At 39.2% G+C, this 27,975-nt stretch overlaps 2 protein-coding genes and 1 non-coding gene across 3 annotated transcripts; all 3 read left to right on the top strand.

Annotated features, from left to right (window-relative positions):
- The first annotated feature begins 79 nt into the window (after positions 1-79).
- LOC120104213 lies at positions 80-24,154 on the top strand. Its single transcript, XM_039114949.1, has 8 exons — positions 80-2,434; positions 2,531-3,224; positions 15,433-15,489; positions 15,591-15,686; positions 15,789-15,864; positions 15,948-16,049; positions 19,933-22,727; positions 23,861-24,154. The coding sequence occupies exons 1-7, from the start codon at positions 441-443 to the stop codon at positions 22,698-22,700; spliced, it is 5,787 nt and encodes a 1,928-aa protein (XP_038970877.1). The 5' UTR covers positions 80-440; the 3' UTR covers positions 22,701-22,727; positions 23,861-24,154.
- Positions 2,451-4,723, top strand: LOC120110062 (probable disease resistance protein RF9). Its single transcript, XM_039124008.1, has 2 exons — positions 2,451-3,280; positions 4,429-4,723. The coding sequence occupies exons 1-2, from the start codon at positions 2,463-2,465 to the stop codon at positions 4,451-4,453; spliced, it is 843 nt and encodes a 280-aa protein (XP_038979936.1). The 5' UTR covers positions 2,451-2,462; the 3' UTR covers positions 4,454-4,723.
- Positions 8,648-8,755, top strand: LOC120104272. Its single transcript, XR_005506732.1, has one exon. It is a non-coding gene; the product is annotated as a small nucleolar RNA R71 (small nucleolar RNA).
- Positions 24,155-27,975: the final 3,821 nt, after the last annotated feature.

Raw genomic sequence — 27,975 nt, 5'->3', positions numbered from 1 at the left:
TAGCCTTAATTTGCTTAAAATTTTTTTAGTGTGACCGTGAGAGAGAGGGGGAAGCGAAGACGACCGATGATGGTGACATGGATGATGGTGAGCCTGAGCTACCACTGCGAGAGGAGGCGAAGTGGAAGCTCCAGCCTTGGAAGTGGTGAAGGCATAGGGGGCAACGGTGTCAAGATGGTAGGGGATAAGAAAAAAAAGTGATGACGACATTGAAGATTAGGCAGCGATGGAGACAGATTCGACATTGTAGATTTTTTTTTTTAAAAAAAAAGTTTCTTGCATAGACTATGGAGAAGATTCCGCGGCCAATGGCCGTTAGTGACGGATTGCATCCGGGCTGAGAACTTCTTTCCCAGAAATCAAGGACTCTCCTTCTTGGCTCATACGTTCGACCATCCTCTAAAATCTTCTTCGTCTGAGTAAGAGAGAGGGGAGGAGAGATGGTTGAGTCTCTGGTTTCTCATGTCGTGTCTAAGCTTACCAACCTTCTCATACAAGAAGTTGCTTTCTTGCATGGTGTGCGCGATCAGATCAAATGGGTGGAAACAGAACTCCGTCTATTGCAAGGCTTCCTCAAAAATGCAGATGCCAAAAAGAAAGGAGATGAAAGAATGGAGAGCTGGATACATGAGATAAGAGATGTGGCATATGAAGTGGAAAACATCATAGACAGGGTCAAGTTCATGGCTGAGAGGCAACGTCAGAGGAGAGGCTTCATGGACACCATTTCAAGGTACTCTCACAAACCTCGTGAATTGTTCACCCTACATGAAATTGGTTCTGATATTGGAAAAATAAAGGAAAGGATCCGTGGTATCTCTGAGAGCAAAGATAGATATGGCATTGCTAATCTACGTGAAAGTAGTGCAGTGGATGAAAGTTCACAATCACTCAGAGAATCCTCTCCTCGCTCTGATGACGATGACATTGAAGTTATAGGCTTCGAGAATGATAAGAAAGAAATAGTGAGTCAATTGCTTGATGGGAATGAGAAAGCACGATGTGTAATTTCTATAGTGGGTATGGGTGGGCTAGGCAAGACCACCCTGGCAAGAAAAGTGTATAATGACCTTGCAATTAGAGAGCATTTTAATACCTTTGCTTGGGTTTCAGTTTCTCAGAGCTACGGAGTTATCGAGCTAGCGAAGGACATCATGAAAAAAGTAATGGGAATCAAAAAGAAGAAAGAAATGAAGCACCATGATTGGAAGGACATGATGAAAGAAGTAATGGGAATCAAAAAGAAGGAAGAAACAACTACAGAAATTACAGAAGAAGACTTGGAACAGATGGGTGAAGAAGAAGTTAGAGAGAAGCTCCGTGATTTCCTAAGAGACAAAAAGTATTTGGTCGTGATGGATGATGTATGGGAAGTTGATGTTTGGAGAAAGATGCAGCGAGTCTTTCCAGATGAGAACAACGGCAGCAGAATACTGCTTACTACACGTAAGACCGAAGTTGCAAGAGATGCCCAGCCATGGATTACTCCACATGAACTGCAGCTTTTGAACAACGCAAAGAGTTTGGAACTATTCCGTAGGAAGGCATTTCCACCAAATCAAGATGTCCCAACTGAGCTGGAGGCATTGGCCCAGAAGCTTGCAAAGAAGTGTGGTGGACTTCCTCTTGCACTGGTGGTGTTAGGGGGCCTTCTGTCAAGGAAAGATCGTAGCTACAATGAGTGGTGGAGAGTAGCTCAGAGCATGAATTGGGAAGATAGTAGAGATGGGAAGGAGTGCCTCAATCTATTGGGTTTAAGTTACAATGACTTGCCAGATCCGTTAAAACCATGTTTTCTATACATCGCTGCGTTTCCGGAGGACTCCATTATCTCTGCTTCCAAATTAGTCAGGTTGTGGGTCGCCGAAGGTTTCATACCCGAAGAGCAGACAAGGACAATGGAAAAAACTGCTAGAGTTTGGTTGGATAATTTGGTCCAGAGGTGCATGATCCAGGTTGTTAGCAGAAGCATGGTTCATGGATGGGTTAAGAGCATACGCATCCATGATATGTTACGTGACTTTGGCCAATCGGAAGCCAGAAGGGATAGATTTCTTCAAATTTGGAGCAGTGACAACATGGCAGTATCTGATGGCATATCGAGGCATCGTGCGGCTTTCCACAATCGTATAAATGACAAGGTTGCTGTTTCCTCACCACATCTCCGCACACTGTTGGGCTTCAATTTAATTTTGACTAATGGGAGAAGATTTTTGAATGGGTTAAACTTATTAAGGGTGCTGGATCTGGAGGACGCGAAACATTTGAAGGAGTTACCGAAACAGATCGGCAGCATGATTCATCTACGATACATGGGATTGAGAAACACTGGTTTGAAGAGACTGCCATCCTCCATCCGTCATCTCTTGAATCTGCAGACTCTGGATGCGAGAGACACAAGGATTTCACGGCTTCCGAAATCATTTTGGAAAATCTGAACGCTGAGGCATGTCTATATTAATATGAAAACGTTTTTGATTACACTGCCGATAATTGGTGATTACAACAACCTGCAAACTCTGCGAATCAGGATGCTTGGAGATTTTCTGGCTTTCAGGGATCCCGCACTTTTTTCTATCACTCAGCTACGCTTGGCTTGGCTTGGAGAATTATCTGGAAAAGCACCCGTGAAAATGGACAGTCTGAACTCCGTCACTCTGGTACTTCGTTTTCAAATCACTGGGGACGTCCTTTTTGCTCAGGCACCAAACCTGCACCAGCTCCATTCATTGACACTATGGGGAAGGTTGTCACTCGAAACACTCAAACCACAGCAGCAGCTCCCAGACAGCAGTCAATTCCCGCCAAACCTCACCAAGCTCATATTATGGAATTCTAAATTGGAGCAAGACCCAATGCCGGTGCTGGAGAAGCTGCCAAACCTCAGGTTTCTTCAACTGAACGCATTTGCATACGTAGGGAAGAGCATGTCGTGTTCTTCTGCTGGTGGCTTTCCTCGACTGCAACACTTGATATTATTCTTTCTACACAATTTAAGGGAATGGAGAGTGGAGGCTGGGGCGATGCCCAGCCTCACCCACTTAACTATCAATAGATGCAGAATGTTGAAGATGCTTCCTGAGGGATTGCAGCACATGACCACACTTATCCACTTAACTATCAACTATTGCGACAAGTTGGAGATGCTTCCTGAGAGATTGCAGCAGGTGACCACCCTTCGACGACTGAAGCTGAGTCTCATGCCCCGTGAGTTGAATAACAGGGTCAGAAATACGGTCCGACACATCCCCTCCATTATTTTTGAACATGAGTTGCAGGAGTAAGTCGCTCCCTCTCTCCTCTATTTCCTCTATTATTTGCATCCCGCGAGATCCTACTAATGAAGTAAATTTCTTGCATGATTGAATACGCTCAAAGCTTGTAATTGTAGCACGCTACATGTTTTACATAATATCATGCGGAATATTCTGATTTATTTCTCTCTGATCTTCGAACTTTCTAATTGCTGAAATTCTTATTCTAAAATTCTTTCCCTAATCTAGCTTAACAAAACAGAGCATTGAACTCAACCAAGTACTACTGATCTTACTGGAAATTGATTTTCATTATTTCTGGTTGTTTTTTGTCAAGTACAAATAGTTGGATGACAGGATGTGATAACTCAATCCACCTCTTACAAGACCACATGCATTAAGACACTGATAACACCATTCATAAACCTGGGACCGACCAAGAACAGTTAGAAAAAGTAGAAAGTAAACATTGAAAAACTCAAAATATGTACTCTAAACATTAGGGTTAAAAGATTGTTATTATGGTTGGTTGTGATATTATGACTCCTTTAACGTGATCTTTTTTATTCAGTCAAAAGGTCATAACCCACCAATCCAATAATTGATTGTTAATATGTTTCTTGTGCTTACATAAATGACACAGCAGCATGCATTAATTCTCTTGTTGCATTCATTTTTTAAGGTTCCAATCATGACTTTATCTACCTAGATTTGTTAAAAAAAATTGAATTCATTGGTAGAGAAAATCAAAATTTTGGAATATTCTATTCAATGTAGACATTTTTGGTTAAGTGATTGCAAAGGATTTGACACGACTCTTCTTTTACAAATCATAGATAACTTTGTAATTTCAAATATAATGCCAACTACTACTATATTGTGGGTACTTTAGTAAATCTAAATGCACCCTTCATTTAGAATTCCCAATGTGGGTAAAGATGAATATCATCGAAAGAATCTTGGTTCTCGCTAGTTTTGAGTTTTTTCTCAATTCAATGCATCAAGGAATGTATTTCTAGTTCCTTTTAAAAGCCTGGGTTTTTTATTTATTTGTTAAATTTCTACTATGCCAAAGGTTGCCCATGCTTTATGAACTATCTAAAAAAGAATTGAGCGAATAACTTTATCATTTCCATCTAAGTAAGTAACAACTGTGGCGTTTCTTGTCTTGCAGGGAGATGCTTTCAATTTACGGTTAGCTGAAGTGATGATCCAGTCAATAAGGTTCTCTGGCTTTCTTTAATATATACAAGGCAACACTTCTAGCTATTTCTTATGGAACCATGGAACTCTTGATTGTATTAGTTCTTATTTTTCATTTCCAAATCATATAGATTTGATGGAATTGTTAATTTTCTGTAATGTATTTGATAATGCTTTTCACACATGAACTTCTATTTCGACTTGCAAATATTTGGCGATATATGTTATATTCTGATGAAATCTTCTTTTCTGTTGTTTCTTCAGTAGCATCCTTCAAAAACAATAGCTTCGTACATTTTTCGATTTAATATTAGCATATTCACTGAACCGTATCTCAACCTCACATAAAGTTTATGTTTCTCTATTATTTTTCCAAGAAAAGCAAGAGCAAAGCTCCACACAGCTTCAATAAGATCGCAGCATAAAGTTCATTTTTCTCGACAACACTTATTGACAATGGCTTGGTAAAAAGGATCTATGACATTTCAAAAGAAGATGCATGAGGAAACTTAGTTTTTCTTTTTCTTTGGAGTTCTTTATAAATAGGCTCGAAAAAGAAGGTCATTTTTGGAGAGAACCAAAAGGAACTTCTACTTCCTTTCCCCAAATTGTTAGTGTTGTGGGATGGGGTTCCCAGTTTAGTCCCACATCGGCTAATCAGCGGAAAGGTCTGTGCCTTATAATGAGGAGGCCTAAAACCTTTCCTCACGAGGCGCCCCTACGGGGGACAAAACCGTGAGGGACACCTGTCCAGCAGCCACGCGCCTGCAGGTGGGTCCGCCACCGTGCGAGCCAAAGCGCCCACGGTTCCCAAAGCGGACAATACCATATTCGCTCTGAGCTGAGCTGCTCCAGCACTCTCTCACTGACGAGGCGCCTTTTATAGGACAAAACCGTGAGGGTAGGGGGCAACCTCCGCGGACCCCCGCGCCGTCAGGGCTCGGGACTGTCATTGGGACTGTCATTGGGCTCCGGCCCTGGGCGACCTCCCGCAGACCCGAAGCGGCAATCCCAGAGCGGACAATACCTCGGGAGGGACGCAGATGCTTTCCCTGCTCGGCCGGTGTGTGGGCTGGTGTCGGGGTTCCGACCCCACATCAGATGGCGCTAGAGGAAGGGCCCCGGCCACGCACAGACCTTCCCACTGGGGGGGCTGTGTTGTGGGATGGGGTTCCCAGTTTAGTCCCACATCGGCTAATCAGCGGAAAGGTCTGTGCCTTATAATGAGGAGGCCTAAAACCTTTCCTCACGAGGCGCCCCTACGAGGGACAAAACCGTGAGGGACACCTGTCCAGCAGCCACGCGCCTGCAGGTGGGTCCGCCACCGTGCGAGCCAAAGCGCCCACAGTTCCCAAAGCGGACAATACCATATTCGCTCTGAGCTGAGCTGCTCCAGCACTCTCTCACTGACGAGGCGCCTTTTATAGGACAAAACCGTGAGGGTAGGGGGCAACCTCCGCGGACCCCCGCGCCGTCAAGGCTCGGGACTGATGGCGCTAGAGGAAGGGTCCCGGCCACGCACAGACCTTCCCACTGGGGGGGCTGTGTTGTGGGATGGGGTTCCCAGTTTAGTCCCACATCGGCTAATCAGCGGAAAGGTCTGTGCCTTATAATGAGGAGGCCTAAAACCTTTCCTCACGAGGCGCCCCTACGGGGGACAAAACCGTGAGGGACACCTGTCCAGCCGCCACGTGCCTGCAGGTGGGTCCGCCACCGTGCGAGCCAAAGCGCCCACGGTTTCCAAAGCGGACAATACCATATTCGCTCTGAGCTTAGCTGCTCCAGCACTCTCTCACTGACGAGGCGCCTTTTATAGGACAAAACCGTGAGGGTAGGGGGCAACCTCCGCGGACCCCCGCGCCGTCAGGGCTCGGGACTGTCATTGGGACTGTCATTGGGCTCCGGCCCTGGGCGACCTCCCGCAGACCCGAAGCGGCAATCCCAGAGCGGACAATACCTCGGGAGGGACGCAGATGCTTTCCCTGCTCGGCCGGTGTGTGGGCTGGTGTCGGGGTTCCAACCCCACATCAGATAGAAAGACAAAATTTTTATCTTGTCCTGTTTTTCATTGAATCTCTATGATCAGATGATATTTTATATCTTCGCCAAGCTTTAAAACCAAAAAGAAATAGAAACTTTATACAAATACCATATGTTAACCAATCTTTGGAAAATAAAGCAACAAATAAATTGATGACCAACAACAAACATTCCATAACATAGTCATTAGAATCATATTAATCTATTATTATCGTGAAATACACATGCCAATCATCCAGAACTTGAATTTTATTTCCACTACTTAGTAGACAATAAATGAATTTTTTTTTCAATAGTAGTTCATCATAAACAATTTACAATCATTTCATAACATAAGACACGCTAATTCGACCAATATCTCAAGAGTAGTCCATAACAAATCATCATCAGTAGTGCCAATAGACACCAATCAATTAAGCCATCGCCAGATGGGTCGTTAAATGCTTCAGCTAACAAATATTCTTCCACGATGGTTTCAACCCAATCAACCTCCTTACTCTCTTCGGGATCATTGGCTTGCTTACACATATTAAAGATGTTCAGTTCTAGGATCATGTTACTAAAGGATAGCTTCATGACGCCATTCCTACAATTAATCAATGCATTAGAAGTTACGAGGAATGGACGTTCTAAAATGACCGAAATCTGAGACTGTGAGTTTGAAGTCGGATGTATATCCAATACGATAAAATCAACAAAAAAAGTAGAACTTGTCTACTTGGACTAACACATCCTCGATAATCCTCCTCGAGATCTTGACTAACCTGTCAGCTAATTGTAAAGTGACGGAGGTTGGCTTCAACTCACCTAAACCAAGTTGCTCATATACAGAATATGACAATAAATTCACACTCGTCCCTAAATCTAACAATGCTCGCTCTATCCTAAAGTCGCCTATGATGCATGAGATGGTTGGGCAACTCGTATCCTTATATTTAGAAAGAATGCTGTGCTGCAAAATAGCACTTACATTTTCAGTTAAAAATGCCTTCTTCTTAACATTTAATTGACGCTTGACAGTACACAAGTCCTTCAAAAATTTGGCGTATGAGAGTACTTGTTTGATTGCATCAAGAAGAGATATGTTGATCTTTACCTGCTTAAAAAGATCAAGAATTTCAGAATTTGGTTCGAGCTTTTGTAACGGCCTTAACCGTTGTAGAAAAGGTAGGAAAAAAGGACATTCGACATTTTCGGTACAGGTTGGGACCTCAACTTCTTCTTTGTTCTTTTCATCAGCTTTGGGCACATCAGAATTAGAAGTGACGTGCGGTCCCAATGGGATAGTCTGTTCAATGACTTTTCCATTACGCAAAGTCATGATGCTCTTTGCATGCTCTGTGTGCGAACCAGAAGGAGCCATATTATTACTATCATGCACTTGTGGGTTTGGTTGGGGTTGATCTGGAAGCTTACCCTTCTCCTGAGTATTTAGGACCGTAGTCAACATTGACAATTGGTTTCTTATATCTTCAAACTTTCGAGCATTTTGAGCATTAATATTGGCTTGATCTTGTAGAAAAGATTGTATAGATTGCAAGGTATCCTCGATACTTGGCTTCTGAGGAGGTAGTGGTGCAAAAGTAGGATGTGCAGGTGGAGGAGCTGGATGGTATGACTGCTGAGGACAATCGTTCCTCCACCTAAAATTTAGATGATTCTTCCAACCAGAGTTATAGGTATATGAGAATGGATCATTATAAGGCTTCTGGTAGGAGTTCATAGCGTTTGCTTGATCATGCAAGACTTTCTTGAATGCCGGTATAGTGGGGCAATCTGTAGTAGTATGACCAGACATGTCGCATATCCCACAACACTCTTTCCAAGCTCTATGGTCTTGACGGGCTCAACCTTCCTAAGTTCAATTTCTTCTACCTTCCTAGTGAGGCCTGCCATTTTAGCATGAAGATCATCCTCAGTTCTGAGGTTGTAAAGGCCACCCTGTCCAGAGCTAGTAGGCTTGGGCAAAGGCATATTGTTTCTATCCTCGTTATCCCAAAGTTGGGCAGTCTCAGCAATAGAATCCAAATATTCCCATACCTCATCAGGTTGCTTTTCTAAAAATCGACCATTGCATATGGTCTCTACAAACTGTTTCAACTGTGGAGACAAACCTTCATAAAAAAAAACTAATAGTTCTCCAATTTTTGAACCCGTGATGAGGGCATGAGAGAAGAAGATCTTTAAATCTCTCCCAACATTCATAAAAAAATTCATTAATTTTTGTTGGAAATTGCTGATATATCTTTTCAGAAAATTGGTCCTTTGTGTAGGAAAGAACTTTTTCAAAAATTCTCTTTGCATCTCTTGCCAAGTTCCTATTGATTCGGGCCGCAAGGAGTTCAACCATGTTTTAGCCTTATCCTTCAAAGAGAAAGGAAACAATGTCAGCTTGAGGACATCCTCGGTGACATTTGGCACTCTAAATGTAATGCTTAATTCTTCGAAGTCTTTTAGATGAAGATAAGGACTCTCGGACTCTAAATCATAAAATTTTGGTAGCAATTGAATTACCCCTGGTTTGATGTCAAAATGTCCTACATTATCAGGAAAAGTCATGCATGAAGGCTGACTAGTCCTAGTAGGTTGTAGGTATTGTTTCAAAGTCATAACGGGGGGTTCACGATCGTGGTGACTCTTTGCATATTCATTAAAATCTACCATCTCAAAAGGTGTGAGATACTGCGAAGGAATCTCAGGAATGTATTCTAAGGGATTGTCAAAAGATGTATGACTTAATCGACCACTGTCGTCCCTATTCCACTTTAGCATGCAAAATAATTTATTATTATTATTATTTTATTTTATTATTATTTTATTTTATTATTATTTTTTCTTTTATTTTTTTTAAAGAGCTAAAACTGACCTAAACTAAGTCTCTAATTGGATCTGAAAATACACTAACAATTCAGTCGTTCCCCGGCAACGGTGTCAAAAACTTGATGCATCGCAAAATTGCTCTCCCAAGTACAGGAGAATCGCATAAGTAGTATAACTCGGAAATTCGAAGTCGATTCCTCAGAAAACAATCTATGTATTATTAGTGTAATTTCAGATGTAATTTTTAGTTAATTTTCAAAAGTTAAAAGTAGAGAATAATAGGTAAATAAACAAAGTTCAATGAAATGAAGATGGTTAGGGATCTAGAATCCCCCTTGACAATATTGCATCCAAGAAATAAACTCTTTTGTTCTTGATTAAAGATGAGTAGTAGGATATATCTAATCATAGTATATGTTTCATGAACTAATGAATCCAACTTCTAAGTATTCATCGTGCCTAATACGTCTACGATAAATCAAATACTAAAGCAATCCATATATCAATAAACATAAACCATTAAAGGACTAACTACAAAATAATCATCCAAGAATCCATAACACATCACAAACATAAATCAATAAGAGCAAGGTTCAGAGTTTACTTCAAAGAAAGCAATACATCAAAGGTTTCTCCATCACCCTCCACCTAAGAAATCAGCCTCTCATTATAAAGATTAGCCTCTCCTCTCTTTTTTTTCTTTTTTTCTTTTTGAAAACAGAGCATCCTCTGTTTTGTTTTCTTTCTCCCCCTCTCTATTTTTTTTAGAATGAGAGCTAGCCCCCCTTCCTAGCCGAGAGCTGCCCCTTCATATCTTTCGCAAGAGCCCTCAAGCCAGCGATAGATTCCCAGATCGAACGTGGAGAGGAGGGGGAACGGACGGCTGGGATGTTGGGACGCGTTGATGCAAGGCTTGCTGTGACGCTGGGACGCGTGGATGGATGAACGCGGAAGTGAATGAAGCGGATGCGAAAGGGAGCTGAGACGCGGAAGGAAGCTGGAAAATCTAGAACGGACGGCTGGATGGAAGGAAGCCGATCGCGGGATGCTGGAGATGTTGTGATGCATCGCAGGATGAAGTCGGGATGCGGGGCTTGGGAATTCCGGGAGCTGGGAGGTTGATCACGGACTCGAGATGCTGGGATTCAGATGACACGCTGGTGGGGAGAGACATTCGAAAATGCGTGAGATGCTTGGGAGGAGCGGACGGACTTGTGGGATCGCACGGGATGCTAGGATGGCTGAAGATGGAAAGCTGGGACTGGGTGGAAGGCATGGAATGCGAGGAAGTGCGCGGAGCCCTCCTCTATTTCCGCACTGCTTATGGCAGATTTTCCATGCGGCTAAGCTCAGCCTCCTTCTAGCGTGCAACTGGGGCTAACCATGCAGTTGGGTCCTCTCTGATCTAGTTGAGCTAAGCTTGCTATATCCTTCTGCGCCCTGGCCTGATCCAGGCACTCTGCTGTTGGCCTGCAGTGATGCATCTTTCGAGACCCAATGCGCATTTTAGCTTTGATTTATGATCACCTGTACCCAACAAAAATATAACATTAATTCAGCGATATTATCATTATCTTGTTAGCAATAATACTAATTTAAGTAGTTTGTAGATCGCACTTTTGTGCTCTCATCATACTATGCAATCTGCAATTCTGAAAAAGAGAAAGAAGAAAGGATAGTGAGCTTTACGGCCCAATAAGAATCTCCACACACCCACACCAATATAATAATAATATATGTTTGAAAACCACAAGAAAACATTGCACACATCATGAAATTATGAAATTACTATCAATAATGCTCGAATAATCAGTATAAATATGTACATCAAATATCTATAGAAATCTAGCTACTCAAAAGTAATATAGCATATGATATCTCATAAATCTTTATTACTCTTTTTAATACTTTTCTTTCCATTTCTTTTTAACTTGATTCAGATCAATTATCTTATCGACTTTAGGACAAATCTCGGTCACATTTCTCAGCCCATGGTGGGGCAGCCAAAGTATCATATTTTCAGCCTGTGACAAGGTCTACTAATTATAGTTTCATATTTTCAGCCTATAATGGGGCATGTCAAAGTATCACATTTTCAGTCTGTGATAGGGCTTGCCAATTATAGTTTCACATTTCCAACCTGTGATGGGGCCTGGCAAAGTACGACATTCGCATGTGACAGGGCCTGCCATAATATCGAGATAAGCCCAAAGTTCTTCTTTATTCAATCCAGTTCACATCTACACATCAATTCCTTTTTATTTATTTTCGGCTTTAGACTAACCACAGTTATGTTTCTAGCTCGTGACGAGACAACCAATAGTCCAAAGCACCACATCCATTAGTTTAATTATGCAAGTGTAGGTTATGCACATACATGCATCCATCATAATACCAATTACAAGCAAATACGATCAAAATACAATTTAATATAAAACTATTCTTGTTTCTTACTTATCTGGATCATAGCATACATACATATATAGGTGCTGTTGGGGAGGGAGCGGACCTCGAAACTTTAGTCCCATGCTGCTTGAGTGACGAAGAGGGTTGTGCCTTAAATGAGGGGGTGACTCATTTCTCTTCAAAGGGCCCCCACAAAAGGGGACAAAATCGTGAGGGGAGCAGTGCCTACGTGGACCCTCCAAAGCGAACAATACCACATTCTCTATGAGCTGAACTGCTCCAGCACTCTCTCATCAGAGAGAACCCTTTTGTGGGACAAAACCATGCGGGGAATCCTCTTCTCCAAGGAGTGCTCTTTTTTAAAGTGGACAATACCTCTGAGGAGAAACACAGTCACTTTTCGGCCTCAATAGTTGGCGTCGTCTGTGGAAAAACTCCTAAACCCCGTAAAACTGTAAGGTGGAGTCACAGCCCTCTCCATCGGGGGGGCTGTGTTGGGGAGGGAGCGGACTCTAGAACATTAGTCCCATACTGCTTGAGTGATGAAGAGGGTTGTGCCTTAGATGAGGGGTGACTCCTTTCTCTTCAGAGGGCCCCTATAAAAGGGGACAAAACCATGAGGAGAGCAGTACTTATGCGGACCCCCCAAAGCGGACAATACCATATTCTCTATGAGCTAAGCTGCTCTAGCACTCTCTCATCAGAGATGGCCCTTTTGTGGAACAAAACCGTGTGGAAAATCCCCTTCTCCAAGGAGTGCTCTTTTTCAGAGCGGACAATATCTTTGAGGAGAAACACGGTCACTTTTTGGCCTCAACAGGTGCAAAAATATTTATATTATGTAGGTCGGTGTACAAAGATTCTTACCTCTTTGCTGACAAACCAGATAGACCAATCATTTGCCCACACTGCGATCTATGAACCAAGGTGTGCAGAACCCTACTCAACATCCTCTGGTCCAAAAGATCGCTCCTATAGAACCAAATCAACCTAAAAAATTATCCGAGGTATTTGACAATCTAGAACCTTTTACTAATCCACTAAAGAAGTCCACCATCACGTAGTAATCCAAGACTATCCAGCAGCCCTCACAAACAATGATCTCCTCGGGTCGAGCTAAAGAGAGAAAGTACCAATAGAAAAAGAAAGAAACTAGAGTATAAGATCTTGTTGGGCTTCTTCCTGCCCGGATGACTGTAGCCCCATACAAAACTAAGACTGGCCATGAAAATAGATTCACATAAGACAGATATACGAGGTCAGCTAGATGATGACACCCAATTGTTTGAATTAGTTAGCATAATTTAATTCATCTGATCAAGAATCAAGGGAATAAATCAGAGGTTATCAATTATAGGTTGAATGGTGTCTGACAATAGTCAGGTGCAGGACGTACAGGGTCGACTAGGTAGCCGTGTTCGATGATTCAGGTCGATTCACTTTAAACAATCCAATCAGTCAAATCATGAAACAAGAATCAAACCATAGTACAGGTAACACAATAAAAATTCATGATAATAGAGTTCAATGTTGCTTGGCGATGGTCGGGATAAGGTTAGCGCGATGGATGGTCGCAGTGACACTTGTCTAGAATTCTCTATTAGGGTTCAACCCGGATCTACAATAAGAACACTGGGACCCTCCTGCTGGTCCATAAACCATGTGAAGAGAGAAACAATCTAGGTAGAGGAAGAAACAAGAGAGAGAAACCTAGAGAGAGGAGAGAGGAGAGAGAAAGAAGAGAGAGCTCTCTCTTCTTCCCCAAAAAAGGGGAGACCCACTCTCCCTCTCTTCTTGGAACAGAGGTGACGGCCACCAGGAGGCCCAACCCTAACGATGACGGCCATGGAGGGTCTTTAGTCATGGCACCACCAACGACGGTGGCTAGCATGCACAAGGAAGCAGAGAGAGAGGAAACTCTCTCCTTCCTCAAAACAGGAGAGACTTGAAATCTTGAGTTGGGGTGGATGGGAGTTAGCACCGGTGGCAACTAGCACCCACTAGTGGACCAACCTCCGACGAGGCTACGACAGTGGCAGAGACAGCAGTGACCGACAGCCAAGGTGGAAGGAAGAAGGAGATAAAACTGAAACAAGGGATCCTTTACCCCTTATCAATTTTCGGCCGCTTTCTTGGGCGACCGATGCGACTTTGGGTTGTGGGAAGAAAGACATGGAAAGGGAAAGAAGGCTAGGGTAATACCTCAGCCCCGGCGGCATTCGGTGGTCCCAATTTCCGGCGAACACAGTAATAGGCACCCATAAGCTCAATGGGAAGAAGAAGAAGAACGAGGGAGAAACAATGGAGATCGCCCCGGGAGGAGGCTTTGGAGGGAGAGAGGGAACTCATGAAGCCTCTAAATAGAAGTGGAAGCAATCAGAATCTGACTCCAAGGGAGAGAGGGCACTCATGAAGCCTCTAAATAGAGGTGAAAGCGATCAGAATCCAACTCAGAGTCATATTCCATCCAGAGATATCGAGAGGAAGAAGACTCCCATTAGGAGTCCTCTCCCTCCCCAAGCACATGCGCGGCACGTGCCGGCTTCTTTTCCCCCTTTTTTTGTGTTTTGGCCCAAATTCAATTGGGCTGGTCAAATGGACCAGGCCCAATGTGCTTGAAGGATCGGGTTTTACACTTTTCTTGTTAGACCATAGTAAAATATATTATGATGTATGGCGTACAATGATGGATGGTGCACCATGACTTTTGTCATGCCTTCGATCCGAGTTCACGAAAACTCATAGAGAACCCTTCCCACAAGCATGCAGAGCATCTCAAGATAATCTCATAAATATATAGCAAAACAATTTAAATAATAATATACAAACTTTATTTCAATAACTAGCTCAACATTTAAATATCTCACGATTCTAACAATAGTCTAGGGTAGTACATCAATTTAAATAAACTATATTCTAAGATAATATGTGCCAAAGTTCTACTAGTTTCTCTCTCATATTGAAAATTCTACTCAAGCTAATTCTCTGTAAAAAAAAAAGAATCATATAATAAGCTAGACAGCGCAGTAAGCAATGATCACTTTAGCTAAACAAATCAGACAATCAAATACATAATAATTTGCAAAAAATAAGCATATATGCATTACTAATATATGAATCAAATCTTTCTTAAAATATTAAATTTTGTTCTTAGATTCAAATTCTTTCAAATATTCAATTCATCTTATCGATCCTAAGTTAAAACCAATATCATTCTGTAATAGGGCCATAACACTGACTAATCTTCTTGTGGTGAGCTGTGCAACATCTTGCAGCAAAGTCCTTCAGGACTACTGGTCTACTGGAAGTATGTCGCTAAGTATCTTGGATACAATCTTCAGGACAAATTATGTGCCAATGTATTAGCCCCCATTGGCGGGGTCTTCAACATAGTCAAGTCGAAATTCAAATAGTTTTAGATTTATATTTCAGTTCTAAAATTATGAGATATCAAAATCAATCAATCATATTTATAATAAGATCATATATCTTTATAATATTCTAAAATAACGTTTTTTTTTCTAATAATATACTAGCAATCAAATTCATGCCTTATGAATAATAGCCCTCAAAAATCATAAATATAATAATTTAATGATTGCTAATAAATTTTAAAAAAGTAATACATTACTTATCTTGCGAATGCAATCTAACTATATATTCATCAATCTTCCTAACTTATGTGCAAAATTATTATTCTTTTGACCAGCAACAGCCTCTCTTTCCTGGTGAGAGTGGAGTTGATCAACTTGTTGAAATTATTGAGGTGACTTGACTGCTGATGGTTTTTGCATCTTGTAATCTGATACTAACAAAACAAATTCTGGTCGATCCCCTCTTTCTTCATATGGCTATTTTCTGTTCCAGATTCTGGGCACGCCAACAAGAGAAGAAATTAAATGCATGAATCCAAATTACACGGAGTTCAAATTTCCATATATCAAGGCTCACCCGTGGCACAGGGTATGTTCATTTTCCTTGCTTGTTAAATGTTTTTATCCTGTTTTCTTTGACTTGTCTTCTCCTGCTAAAGGTGCAACCAAATCTACACCAATTTCTCATCAGATCTTCCATAAAAGAATGCCACCTGAAGCTGTCGATCTTGTCTCGAGGCTTATTGACTACATATATTCAAGACACTGTTTGTAAATTATGTGCCAAAGGGCCTTTGATCTTTCCAATAGATGGTATGGATGTCAACTGAACAATTGTTATCCGATGCAGCTGGAGGCATTAATTCATCCATTCTTTGGCGAGCTAGAGACCCAAACACCCGTCTGCCAAATGGTCGGTTTCTACCCCCGCTCTTTAACTTCAAGCCTCATGGTAAGTACTAAATGTTCCATCTGTGCCTGTCTTTTTGCCCTCTAGATAGTCATGGTTGCTTATTGACTACATTGATCAGAGTTGAAGGGAGTTCCCATGGAGATCCTAGCGAAGTTGATTCCAGAGCATGCAAGAAAGCAATGCGCCTTCCTAGGCTTGTAATTTGTTTAATTGGATAGTATTACTCAAGAATAGCTCGTGTGTACCTATGCAAGGCAAAACAAAATGTGATCTAAGAATTTCTTACGTTAATTGCACGTGTGATCGTGTCAAACCTTTGTTCCTTTCTTCTTGTTTCCATTGTACTATGGCTGCTGCCTAGTTCTCTAAAGCAGATTGGTCTCTCCTGCGGATCTCCCAAAACCTCAATGGGTCTCTCCGCTAATCTTTGCTTTGATCCTTGCCTCATATTTCTAACGTTCTTGAAGCAATACTTTTCCACTTGGTTTATCAATTTGATAAAAAAAAAAGGGATACAAATCTTTTGTTGACGCAGCTCGTAGAAGGGTCCGGCCTCTTTTATTATTAATTATTATTGTTATTTTCTCTTGTTATTACAAGAACTCTTAAGCTTGTCTTTATCATGATAGGTTCACTTCTTTCCATATTTAACTGTTTTGCTTCCTATCCTGGGCCCTATCAGAGTAAACTTTCAGGGCTCATTTGGTTCGCAGAAAAAGAAGGGGGGAAAAGTGTGGTCAACGAGAAAGTAATGATATGCCTCTTGTTTGGTTGAAGTTTTCAAAAGAGAGAGATAGATAAATTGTATTGCCATGGGAATATGATTCCTACGTTTCATGAGAAAGTCTTTTCCATGAGAAAATCTTTTCCATGAGAAACATGAAAAAGTTACTTTCCCATAAGTCAGGAATTACTCCATTTTTGTTTTTTTCCCAAAAAGACCTTTTAGCATTAAAGAAGCATTAGATCTAATATTTATTAAGGGTATAATAGGAATTACACATAACTTTTTTCAAAAAAGTGGATGGTCCACCAAACATAAGCACTCTGAAAATCTGTCATTTTTCTATGGTCAATAAAACATGCCAAAAATACTTTTTCAGACATGCTCTTCCTACAAATCTGCTTTCTAGAACTCATATTCCTAAGAGGAAAAATGATTCCCGTGAAGTTCTTGCTGAGCTTGTGGGTGGCTTTTCCATTGTTATTTGAAAGGTGATACAGATGGTTAGCAGCATCTCGTTGTTCCCACTTTCCAATTACGACATTAAGATGTGTAGATGATGTTCATTTTCTAAATAGTTTTATCCTGCACGTATTGCCTGTCTAAAAGTGCTTGATTTGATGTCATCTTCTAACTTGTCTATTTAGGCATTTTGCATTGTATTTCTCTCTTGACATTTGTCATCCTTTCTTTTCTTTTGTGTGTGTGTGGGGATTAATCTATAATGATCAGGTAAGATAAGTAAACTTCTGAGAAATGAAACAAACTAGAAGCATATAACAGAATATATATAATTATTACTATATATGTCAGCATTCATATTAGTATAATAATATAGTATTAATATTATAACTGATAAAGCAATATCTTGTCCTGATACTTTTTATATTCATGTTATTAACAATACTCTTAGATATTTTATCATAATATTATATTTAATATCGATATAATATTATATTATAATATTAAATAGTATCAATATTATCCCAGTGATAATAAAAATCTAATATCTAGTATAATAATACAATATAATGTCATATCTAGTGTAATAATATAAATATAATAATATAATAATAATTATGGTAGCATTGTCATTGTAACAATATGTTGGAATAATATAATAATAATTAATAATTATGTTACAAAATCTACTATTAATAACATGTATCATTAAATACTTTATTATAACAGTTATACTATGATTATTTTTAAAAGTAATATTAATCTTAAAACAATAAATTGATCTTCTTATTTAATATTAAATAATTAAAATGATTATTATACAGAATATAATATTATGTTAATAATATAATATTTGATATAAGATTAATATTATTATATTTAAAAATAATGATAATAGAATTACTGTGATAGATAGTATGATACTTAAATCTAATAAATATAAAATTATATTATTATAAAAATTGTTAAATAATATATAATATATTATGATACAATAATATTATTGGTCATATAAAAATATAATATATCATATAAAATATTATTATTAACAAAATGATAATTATATAATATCAAAAAAATATGTATTATGAACATATTGTATATTTAATATTAATGTATAAGTTAAAATATCAAATAATTTGAAATATTAAATAATGTATTATAATATAATATATAATATTTTGTCTTATAGGTAATAAATGTTAGATAATAATTACTATTGTGGATTTTTGAAAATAATTAGTAATGATATAATAATAAATTATTATAGTGTATTTTAAATCAATAATTAATCTTAATAATAAAATATAATTCATTTGGTTTCTATAATAACCTTTTTTTTTGTGCCGACGTTGGCAATTGTCTTTGGCCGCCTCATCATGTGAGACTGGTTGCTGTCCAAGACCAGACAGCTGAGCCGGGAAGACGCTGATGACGCGACGTTGGGACACGTGGAGAGAGGGTAAGGTGTGGGCCGTCGGAGGATGAGGTTTCCGGCCCGGCTGCTATGGATGTATGCGCATGGAGAAGTGAGTTCCTTGCTTTCCTCGTCGCAGTGGTTGGCAGTGGGGCCCGGATTTTAGGAGACCGAGCGCGGTGTCCTACATGCTATGTCTCCTCTTGTGGTGGCCCACATAGAACCAGAGGGATAAGGAGATTGTGGAGTGGATGCAAGGTGGAGGTCCACAGAACCAGACGGATGAGGAGATTGTGGAGTGGATGCAAGGTGGAGGATTCCCTTCAGAACCCCCTACCTTCTTCCAATCATGCTAAGTCATCAAAAATGATGACTGACTCTCCTTCTTGGCTCATACGTTCGACCATTCTCTCCTTCTTAACTTCAAGCCTCATGGTAAGTACTAAATGTTCCATCTGTGCCTGTCTTTTTGCCCTCTAGATAGTCATGGTTGCTTATTGACTACATTGAGCAGAGTTGAAGGGAGTTCCCATGGAGATCCTAGCGAAGTTGATTCCAGAGCATGCAAGAAAGTAATGTGCCTTCCTAGGAATGTAATTTGTTTAATTGGATAGTATTACTCAAGAATAGCTCGTGTGTACCTATGCAAGGCAAAACAAAATGTGATCTAAGAATTTCTTAGATTAGTTGCATGTGTGATCGTGTCAAACCTTTGTTTCTTTCTTCTTGTTTCCATTGTACTATGGCTGCTGTCTAGTTCTCCAAAGCAGATTGGTGTCTGCTGTGGATCTCCCAAAACCTCAATGGGTCTCTCCGCTAACCCTTGCTTTGATCCACTTCTCATATTTATAACGTCACTGAAGCAATACTTTTTCTAGTTGGTTTATGAATTTGAAAAAAAAATAGAAATCTTCCGTTGATGCAGCTCTTAGAAGGGTCCGACCTATTTTATTAGTATTATTATTATTTTCTCTTGTTATTACAAGAACTCTTAAGCTAATGGCAGTCTGGCTTGTCTTTTGTGGGAATAAATTAAACCTCAAGTCACGTGAAGGTGTTTGAATGTGGGAATAAATTAATCCTCAAGTCACATGGGACTAAGAGTAGCTAAAGTAATTGAACTTCTTATATTAATTTTCATGTAGAGTGTCTGACATTTTTTTAAAAAAAAAAAAAAGTTTCTTGCATAGACTATGGAGAAGATTCCCCGGCCATTGGTGATGGATAGCATCCGGGCTGAGAACTTCTTTCAGAGAGATCAAGGACTCCCGTTCTTGGCTCATACATTCGACCATCCACTAAAATCTTCTTCGTCTGAGTAAGGGAGATGGAAGGAGCTATTGCTGAGGCTCTGGTTTCCAATGTCGTCTCTCAACTTGCCAACCTCCTCGCACAAGAAGCTGCTTTCTTAAGTGGGGTGAGGGATCAAGTCGAATGGGTGAAAGCACAACTCCAGCTATTGCAAGGTTTCCTCAAAGATGCCGAGTCCAGGAAGAGGAGGGGAGACGAAACAGTGGAGATCTGGATAAAGCAGATGAGAGGTGTAGCATATGAAATAGAAGACGTCATAGGCACCATCAACTACATGGGCGAGAGGCGACACCAAAGGAGAGTCTGCATGGGCTCCATTTCAAGGCACTCTCACAAACGTCGTGAATTGATTACCCTACATAAAATTGGTTCTGATATTGGAAAAATAAAGGAAAAGATCCAGGATATTTTCACGAGCAAAGATAGATATGGCATTTCTAATCTAGGTGAAAGTAGTGCAGTGGATGAAATTTTGCAATTCCTCAGAGAATCCACTCCTCACTCTGATGACGATGACATTGATGTTATAGGCTTCGAGAATGATCAGAAAGAATTAGTGAGTCGATTGCTTGATGAGAATGAGAAAGCACGACGTGTAATTTCTATAGTGGGTATGGGTGGGCTAGGCAAGACCACCCTGGCAAAAAAAGTGTATAAAGAAATTACAAAACATTTTGATACCTTTGCTTGGGTTTCAGTTTCTCAGAGCTACCGGGTTATCGAGCTAGGGAAGGACATCATGAAAAAAGTAATGGGAATTAAAAAGAAGAAAGAAATAACTACAGGAATTACAGAAGAAGACTTAGAGCAGATGGGTGAAGAAGAAGTGAGAGAGAAGCTTCGTGATTTCCTAAGAGACAGAAAGTATTTGGTCGTGATGGATGATGTATGGAGTGTTGATGTTTGGAGACAAATGCATCCATTCTTTCCTAATGGAAACAACGGCAGCAGAATACTGCTTACTACACGTAGCATCGAAGTTGCAAGAGATGCCCAGCCATGGATTCCTCCACATGAACTGCAGCTTTTGAACGACGCAGAGAGTTTGGAACTCTTCCATAGGAAGGCATTTCCACCAAATCAAGATGTCCCAACTGAGTTGGAGGCATTGGCCGAGAAGCTTGCAAAGAAGTGTGGCGGACTTCCTCTTGCACTGGTAGTGTTAAGGGCCCTTCTGTCGAAGAAAGATCGCAGCTACCATGAGTGGTCGAGAGTAGCTCAGAGCATGAATTGGGAAGATAGTGGAGATGGGAAGGAGTGCTTCAATATATTGGGTTTAAGTTACAATGACTTGCCGTCTCGGTTAAAACCATGTTTTCTATACATCGCTGCATTTCCAGAGGACTCCATTATCTCTGCTTCCAAATTAGTCAGGTTGTGGGTCGCCGAAGGTTTCATACCCCAAGAGCAAACGAGGACAATGGAAGAAACTGCTAGAGTTTGGTTGGATAATTTGGTCCAGAGGTGCATGATCCATGTTGTCCAGAGAAGCATGGCTCATGGATGGGTTAAGAGCATACGCATCCATGATCTGTTACGTGACTTTGGCCAATCAGAAGCCAGAAGGGATGGATTTCTTCAAGTTTGTAGTAGCCACATTGCAGTATCTCATGATATATGGAGTCATCGTGCGGCTTTCCACAATCGTATGCAAGACGAGGCTGCTGTTTCCTCACCACATCTCCGCACTTTGCTGGGCTTCAATTTAATTTTGACTAATAGGGGAAGATTTCTGAATGGGTTAAACTTATTAAGGGTGCTGGATCTGGAGGACGCAAAAGATTTGAAGGAGTTACCAGAACAGATTGGCAGCATGATTCATCTACGATACTTGGGATTGAGAAACACTGGTTTGAAGAGACTGCCATCCTCCATCGGACATCTCCTAAATCTGCAAACTCTGGATGTGAGAGGAACAGGTATTTTATGGCTTCCGAAATCATTTTGGAAAATCCGGACGCTGAGGCACGTCTACATTCCTGCATTTATGCTTCTAAGAGCATCGACAAGTGGGGATCACAACAACTTGCAGACTCTGAAATTCCAGGACATTACACCCGAGGTGGGTGATATGGATGTGGTCCGTGCGGTCTGTTTACTAGGCATAAGCTGGATCAAAAATTGGGTTACCAAACCTGACTTTACTGAGGAGGTGATGGAGAGAACAACTGGCAGAATGATTAGAAAGTCACTTGGAAAAGCAATCGAGAAAACAGACAGCCTCATCTCCTTGACTCTGAATTTTGGTCTAATCCCTGGCGACATCCTTCACACTTGGGCACCAAACTTGCACCAGCTCCGTTCACTGAGACTACACGGACCGTTGTTACGCAAACAACAACAGGAGCTCCCAGACAACAGTCAATTCCCGCCAAACCTCACCAAGCTCCTATTAGTGCTCACTGGAATGGAGCAAGACCCAATGCCGGTGTTGGAGCAGCTGCCAAACCTCAGGTTTCTCGAGCTGTCAGTAGGTGCATACGTAGGGAAGAGCATGTTGTGTTCTTCTGCTGGTGGCTTTCCTCGACTGCAACACTTGACATTAATGAGACTCCATTCCTTAGAGGAATGGAGAGTGGAGGCTGGGGCGATGCACAACCTCACCCACTTAACTATCAATCAGTGCGTGGAATTGAGGATGCTTCCGGAGGGATTGCAGCACGTGACCACACTTCGAGAACTGAAGCTGATTCAAATGCCCTGTGACTTTAATGACAGGGTCAGAAATGAGGTTTGGCGCATCCCCTCCATTATTTTTGAACATGAGCTACAGTGACATAATATCACCAGTACCAGAAATGAGGTAAGTCACTCCCTCTCTCCTCTATTTCCTTTGTTATTTCCATCCCTCGAGATCCTACTAATGGAATAAATTTCTTGCATAAAGCTTGTAATTGTAGCACACTACATGTTTGACATAATATCATGCAGAATATTGAGATTTATTTCTCTCTGATCTTGGAACGTTCTAATTGCTGAAATTCTTATTCTAAAATTCTTTCCCTTATCTAGCTTGAGAAAACAGAGCATCGAACTCAACCAAGTACTGCTGATCCTACTGGAGATTGATCTTCACTATTTCTGGTTGTTTTTTGTCAAATACAAATAGTTGGATGACAGGATGTGGTAACTCAATCCATCTCTTACAACACCTCATGCATTAAGACACTGATAACACCATTCATAGACCTGGGACCCGCCAAGAACAGTTAGAAAAAGTAGAAAATAAATATTGAAAAACTCAGAATATGTACTCTAAACATCAAGGGAAAATGATTGTTATTACGGTTGGTTGTGGTACTATGACTCCTTCAATGCGATCTTTTTTATATAGTCAAACATGGTAAACCACCAATCCAATAATTGATTGTTAATATGTTTCTTGTGCTTACGTAAATGACACAGCAACATGCATGCGCTAATTCTCTTGCTGCTTTCATTTTTTTAAGTTCCAATCATGACTTTATCTACCTAGATTTGTCAAAAAAAATTAAAATTCATTGGTAGAGAAAATCAAAAATTTGGAATATTCTATTCAATGTAGACATTTCCGGTTAAATGATTGCAAAGCATTTGCCACGACTCTTCTTTTACAAATCATAGATAAATTTGTAATTTCAAATATAATGCCAACTACTAATATATTGTCGGTACTTTAGTAAATCTAAATGCACCCTTCATTTTAGAATCCACAATGTGGGTAAGATGAATATCATCGAATGAATCTTGGTTCTCGCTGGTTTTGGGTTTTTTCTTCATTTAATGCAACAAGGAATCTATTTCTAGTTCCTTCTAAAAGGCTGTTTTTTTATTTATTTGCTAAATTTCCATTGTGTCAAAGGTTGCCCATGCTTTATGAACTATCTAAAAAAGAATCAAGGGAATAACTTTATCATTTCCATTTAAGTAACAAGTATGGTGTTTCTTGTCTTGCAGGGTGAGTACTTTAATTGGCATTAGCTGAAGTGATGATCCAGCCAATAAGGTTCTCTAGCTTTCTTTAATAAGTACAAGGCAGCACTTCTAGCTATTTCTTATGGAACTCTTAACTGTATTAGTTCTTATTTTTCATTTCCACATCATATGTCTCTTTAGATTTGATGGAATTGTTAATTTTCGGTAACGTATTTGATATTGCTTTTCACACATGAACTTCTATTTCGACTTGCAAATATTTGGCGATATATGTTATATTCTGATGCAATCTTCTTTTCTGTTGTTTCTTTAGTAGCATCCCTAAAACAATAGCTTCGTACATTCTTCGATTTAATATTAGCATAACTGTATCTCAACCTCACATAAAGTTCATTTTTCTCTTTTTTTTCTCCTAAGAAAAGCAAGAGCAAAACTCCACATAGCTTCAATAAGATCGCAGCGTAAAGTTCATTTTTCTCAACGACACTTATTGCCAAGGGCTTAGTAAAAAGGATCTATGATATTTCAAAGGAAGATACATGAGGAAACTAAGTTTTTCTTTTTCTTTGGAGTTCTTTATAAATAGGGGAGAACCAAAATGAATTGTTTCCATTCCTCAAATTGTTAAAAAAAAAAAACAAAATTTTATTTTCTTCCTTTGTTCATTGGACCTCTATGATGAGATCATATTTTATATCTTCATCGAGCTTTAAAATAGAAAAGAAATGGAAGTTTTATCTGAATATCATATGTTAACGAATCTTTGGAAAATTCTGTTTCCAACAATTGAATACCATTATATGTGAATTTGACATAGATTTCCCTATTCCATTCCTTCAAATTTATGCAAACTGCGGATGCTAATTTGACATGCTTATTTTAAATTAATTGGTATGACTTTCAAATTAATTGTCATTTTCGGAGAGAACCAAAAGGAACTTCTACTTCCATTCTCCAAATTATTAGAAAGACAAAAATTTTATCTTGTCCTGTTATTCATTGAATCTCTATGATCAGATGATATTTTATATCTTCACCAAGCTTTAAAACAGAAAAGAAATAGAAACTTTATACAAATACCATCTGTTAACCAATCTTTGGAAAATTCTGTTTCTAACAATTGAATACATTATAGGTGCATTTGACATAGATTTCTCTATCCCATTCCTTCAAAATTACGCAAACTGCGGAGGCTAATTTGACATAGTTATTTTAAATTAATTGGTAAGATTTTTTACTCAAACCAATCACTTGTGATTAAGTGAAGTTGTAGACCCTACGAATCCTAGAAACTGACTCCATCGCATGTGACACTGCTGCACTTTGTATGGGGTAAAACTCTAAGAAATTTGAGAGGTCTATTAAATGAACAAAACATCAATGAAATCACCAATTCGGAGAATAAAATTAAAGCCCACTATTTTAACAAAAAATAATCCACTACAATGTCCAAACATCCAATAGTATTGACGATCTTCTAAATTCTTTCCACCTCTCACTAATAAAGTAGACAGCAAATCTCAACCAAGTACTAAAAATCATGTGGCTCTTAAAAGAAATATAAGAATTGGCATGAGCCAATAACTCAGTAAGAATCCCCATACAAATGCAAACATCAATATAAATAAATGAACAAATAAATTGATGACCAACAACAAACATTCCATAACAAATAGTCATTAGAATCATATTAATCTATTATTATCGTGAAATACACATGCCAATCATCCGGAACTTGAATTTTATTTCCACTACTTAGTAGACAATAAATGAATTTTTTTCAATAGTAGTTCATCGTAAACAACTTACAATCATTTCATAACATAAGACACGCAAATTCGACCAATATCTCAAGAGTAGTCCATAAGTAATTTAAGTTATTTCTGACTTTGGATAAGCAACGATCACGTTCTCTTGTAATGGGGCAACCAAAAATATCATGTTTCCTGCCAATGACGGAGCAATTGATAGCTTTATCTTTCTTGCTCATAATGGGACAATAAATAGTGTCATGTTTCTCGCACATAAGAGGGCAGTCAATCATGTCACATTTGACATATAACAGGCAAACTTTATGAACGTAGCTAATCCAATGCCCTTACCCATCTGTTCATTTCAAGAGTACATATGAAATATATCAAATTATTTCAACTTTAGATTAACCACTGTCATATTTTTCATTTATGATAGGACAATCGATAATATCACATTTCGAGCTTGTGACGTGGTAATTGTCTCGAAACAAAGACTGAAATGATAAAATAGGGGAAGGTACATTGATTTCCCATATGCCACCTCCCACACAAGCATGCGAAACGGTTTATATCTTCGAGCCATATACATTCTTGTTGATGATACGGCTCTTGCATCTAAAACATCTGGTAGCATCTCGAGACTAAATTCTATTATTCGAAGTAGCAGTGGTCCGCCTCTTAGCCTTTACAACAGTACTCTTGCAGATCCAGTCTCCTTCTTAAGAGATTTCTCTCAGCCTAGCATTCAAGGAGCCTTTTCTCCACTATGAAAGCTTTGTTGACCGTCTCCTGTGTAAGTGGTCAATTCAAATGGATAGGTGATACATGATTTGGACTCGGAGCCCATTCTCTTGCGATATCTTGTGTTAGAGTTTCTATTGTTATAAGAAATAAAAAAAAAGTATGAGCTCCAAAGCATCGAGGTACTGCGAGTCGTGCCTTTCTCTAGTCCTATCAGGACTCAGTGGTAAGGAAAGCGGACCGTTGGGAGGGAATCGACTTCCACGCCAGCTTTCTGAACCTTTTTTTAACCATTTTGTGGAGAGAAAATGAAAACATGGCGGCGCTTCTCAAAAGTCTTCAACGAAAATATATTATAAATATGTTAACATATTGATTAATAATAATTATAATTATTAATTATTTAATATATTAATATATTAATTACTGGTAAATGATTAACAAATATTTATTAGTTATCAAAAAAATCTAAGATTAGATTTATTATTAATCATATATTATTTATATTGTAAATAAAATATATTTGGAATAAGGAATATATTTTCTATACATGAATAATTAATTTTAAAATATTTAGTAAATTAGGTAAATATATTTCAATATTCCAAATATCCAATATTAACCATGTTTATGTAAATATGCCATAAATGAAAAATAAATGGATTAAAAAAAATATTATTACTTGAATTATTTATTTAAAAGTATTATTAGAAATTTAAAAATATTTCTATGTAAGATTATCTCCAATCAAACAATGAAAAAAATTTGAAGTAATTTTTCTACCAACTAAATATAGTAAAATTTATTTTCATCTATAATTATTGTTTAGATAAATGATTCTTAGAAATCATCAAATTAACGTACCCAGCCAAATAATCACGTAGAAAATTTTACACTTAGCCTCAACGTAGAGGGGAATGGTGGAGGAAGTAGTTAAGGCACAGGCTAGGCGCCAAAAGTTTACAGCACTAGAGAGGTTTTGATAAAGATTTGCAGGTGAGAAAAGTCCCATCAAAACGTAATCTTTGGAGGAAGGCCTGGGCGCTAATTTTCAAGATTGCCTGCTAGGATTCAAAACATCCCTCCTAGATTGGGTAAGAAGCTTAACTTGAAACTCTAGCTAGGACCAATCATAAATTACATGGTGATCCACGCGGACAAACACTAGGCCCTAACGATCCCAAATATTAACAACCATTCCATAATTAACCCACTCAACGTCTCATAAAGATATTGTGGTTAATCATCATACCAAGCTTCCGAGCCGCAAGCCATGGCTCTCTCTTCCCATCTTTAGCGGGCAAGCCGCTGCCTTTGAGCCCTCAATCCCACGGCAATGCCCATATCCGAATGAAATACATAGCCACCATAAAGAAGAAGCTAGTCTCAGACTCACCATACAAAAGTAAAATGTTGGAATAATATCCCAATGAAGGCAAGCATCAGTTCCAAAGAGAACATATACTGGTAATAGAAGGTCAATTCTAGCAGCTTGAATGACATGATATAGAGCAAAAAATAGAAAAAATGTGGGCCAAAACATGAAAGAGGACATTCTCAACAACTGTAGCCTGATGGTTTTGTTTTCTTGACATGAATGACCAAATTTAATAATGATACTATGTAGAATATCACAAGAAT

The sequence above is a fragment of the Phoenix dactylifera genome, chromosome 1 (assembly GCF_009389715.1).
Source record: "Phoenix dactylifera cultivar Barhee BC4 chromosome 1, palm_55x_up_171113_PBpolish2nd_filt_p, whole genome shotgun sequence".
Classification (NCBI taxonomy): Eukaryota; Viridiplantae; Streptophyta; class Magnoliopsida; order Arecales; family Arecaceae; genus Phoenix; species Phoenix dactylifera.
This window is presented reverse-complemented; position numbering and strand designations above follow the sequence as displayed.

Bases quoted from the DNA above. Each gene is read 5' to 3' on its own strand.
- LOC120110062 (XM_039124008.1), top strand. From the start codon at position 2,463: ATGAAAACGTTTTTGATTACACTGCCGATAATTGGTGATTACAACAAC. The intron at 3,281-4,428 runs GTAAGTCGCTCC...CTTGTCTTGCAG, and splicing joins TTTGAACATGAGTTGCAGGA to GGAGATGCTTTCAATTTACG.
- LOC120104213 (XM_039114949.1), top strand. From the start codon at position 441: ATGGTTGAGTCTCTGGTTTCTCATGTCGTGTCTAAGCTTACCAACCTT. The intron at 2,435-2,530 runs CTGAACGCTGAG...TCTGCGAATCAG, and splicing joins CCGAAATCATTTTGGAAAAT to GATGCTTGGAGATTTTCTGG. The intron at 15,490-15,590 runs GTGACTTGACTG...TTTCTGTTCCAG, and splicing joins AACTTGTTGAAATTATTGAG to ATTCTGGGCACGCCAACAAG.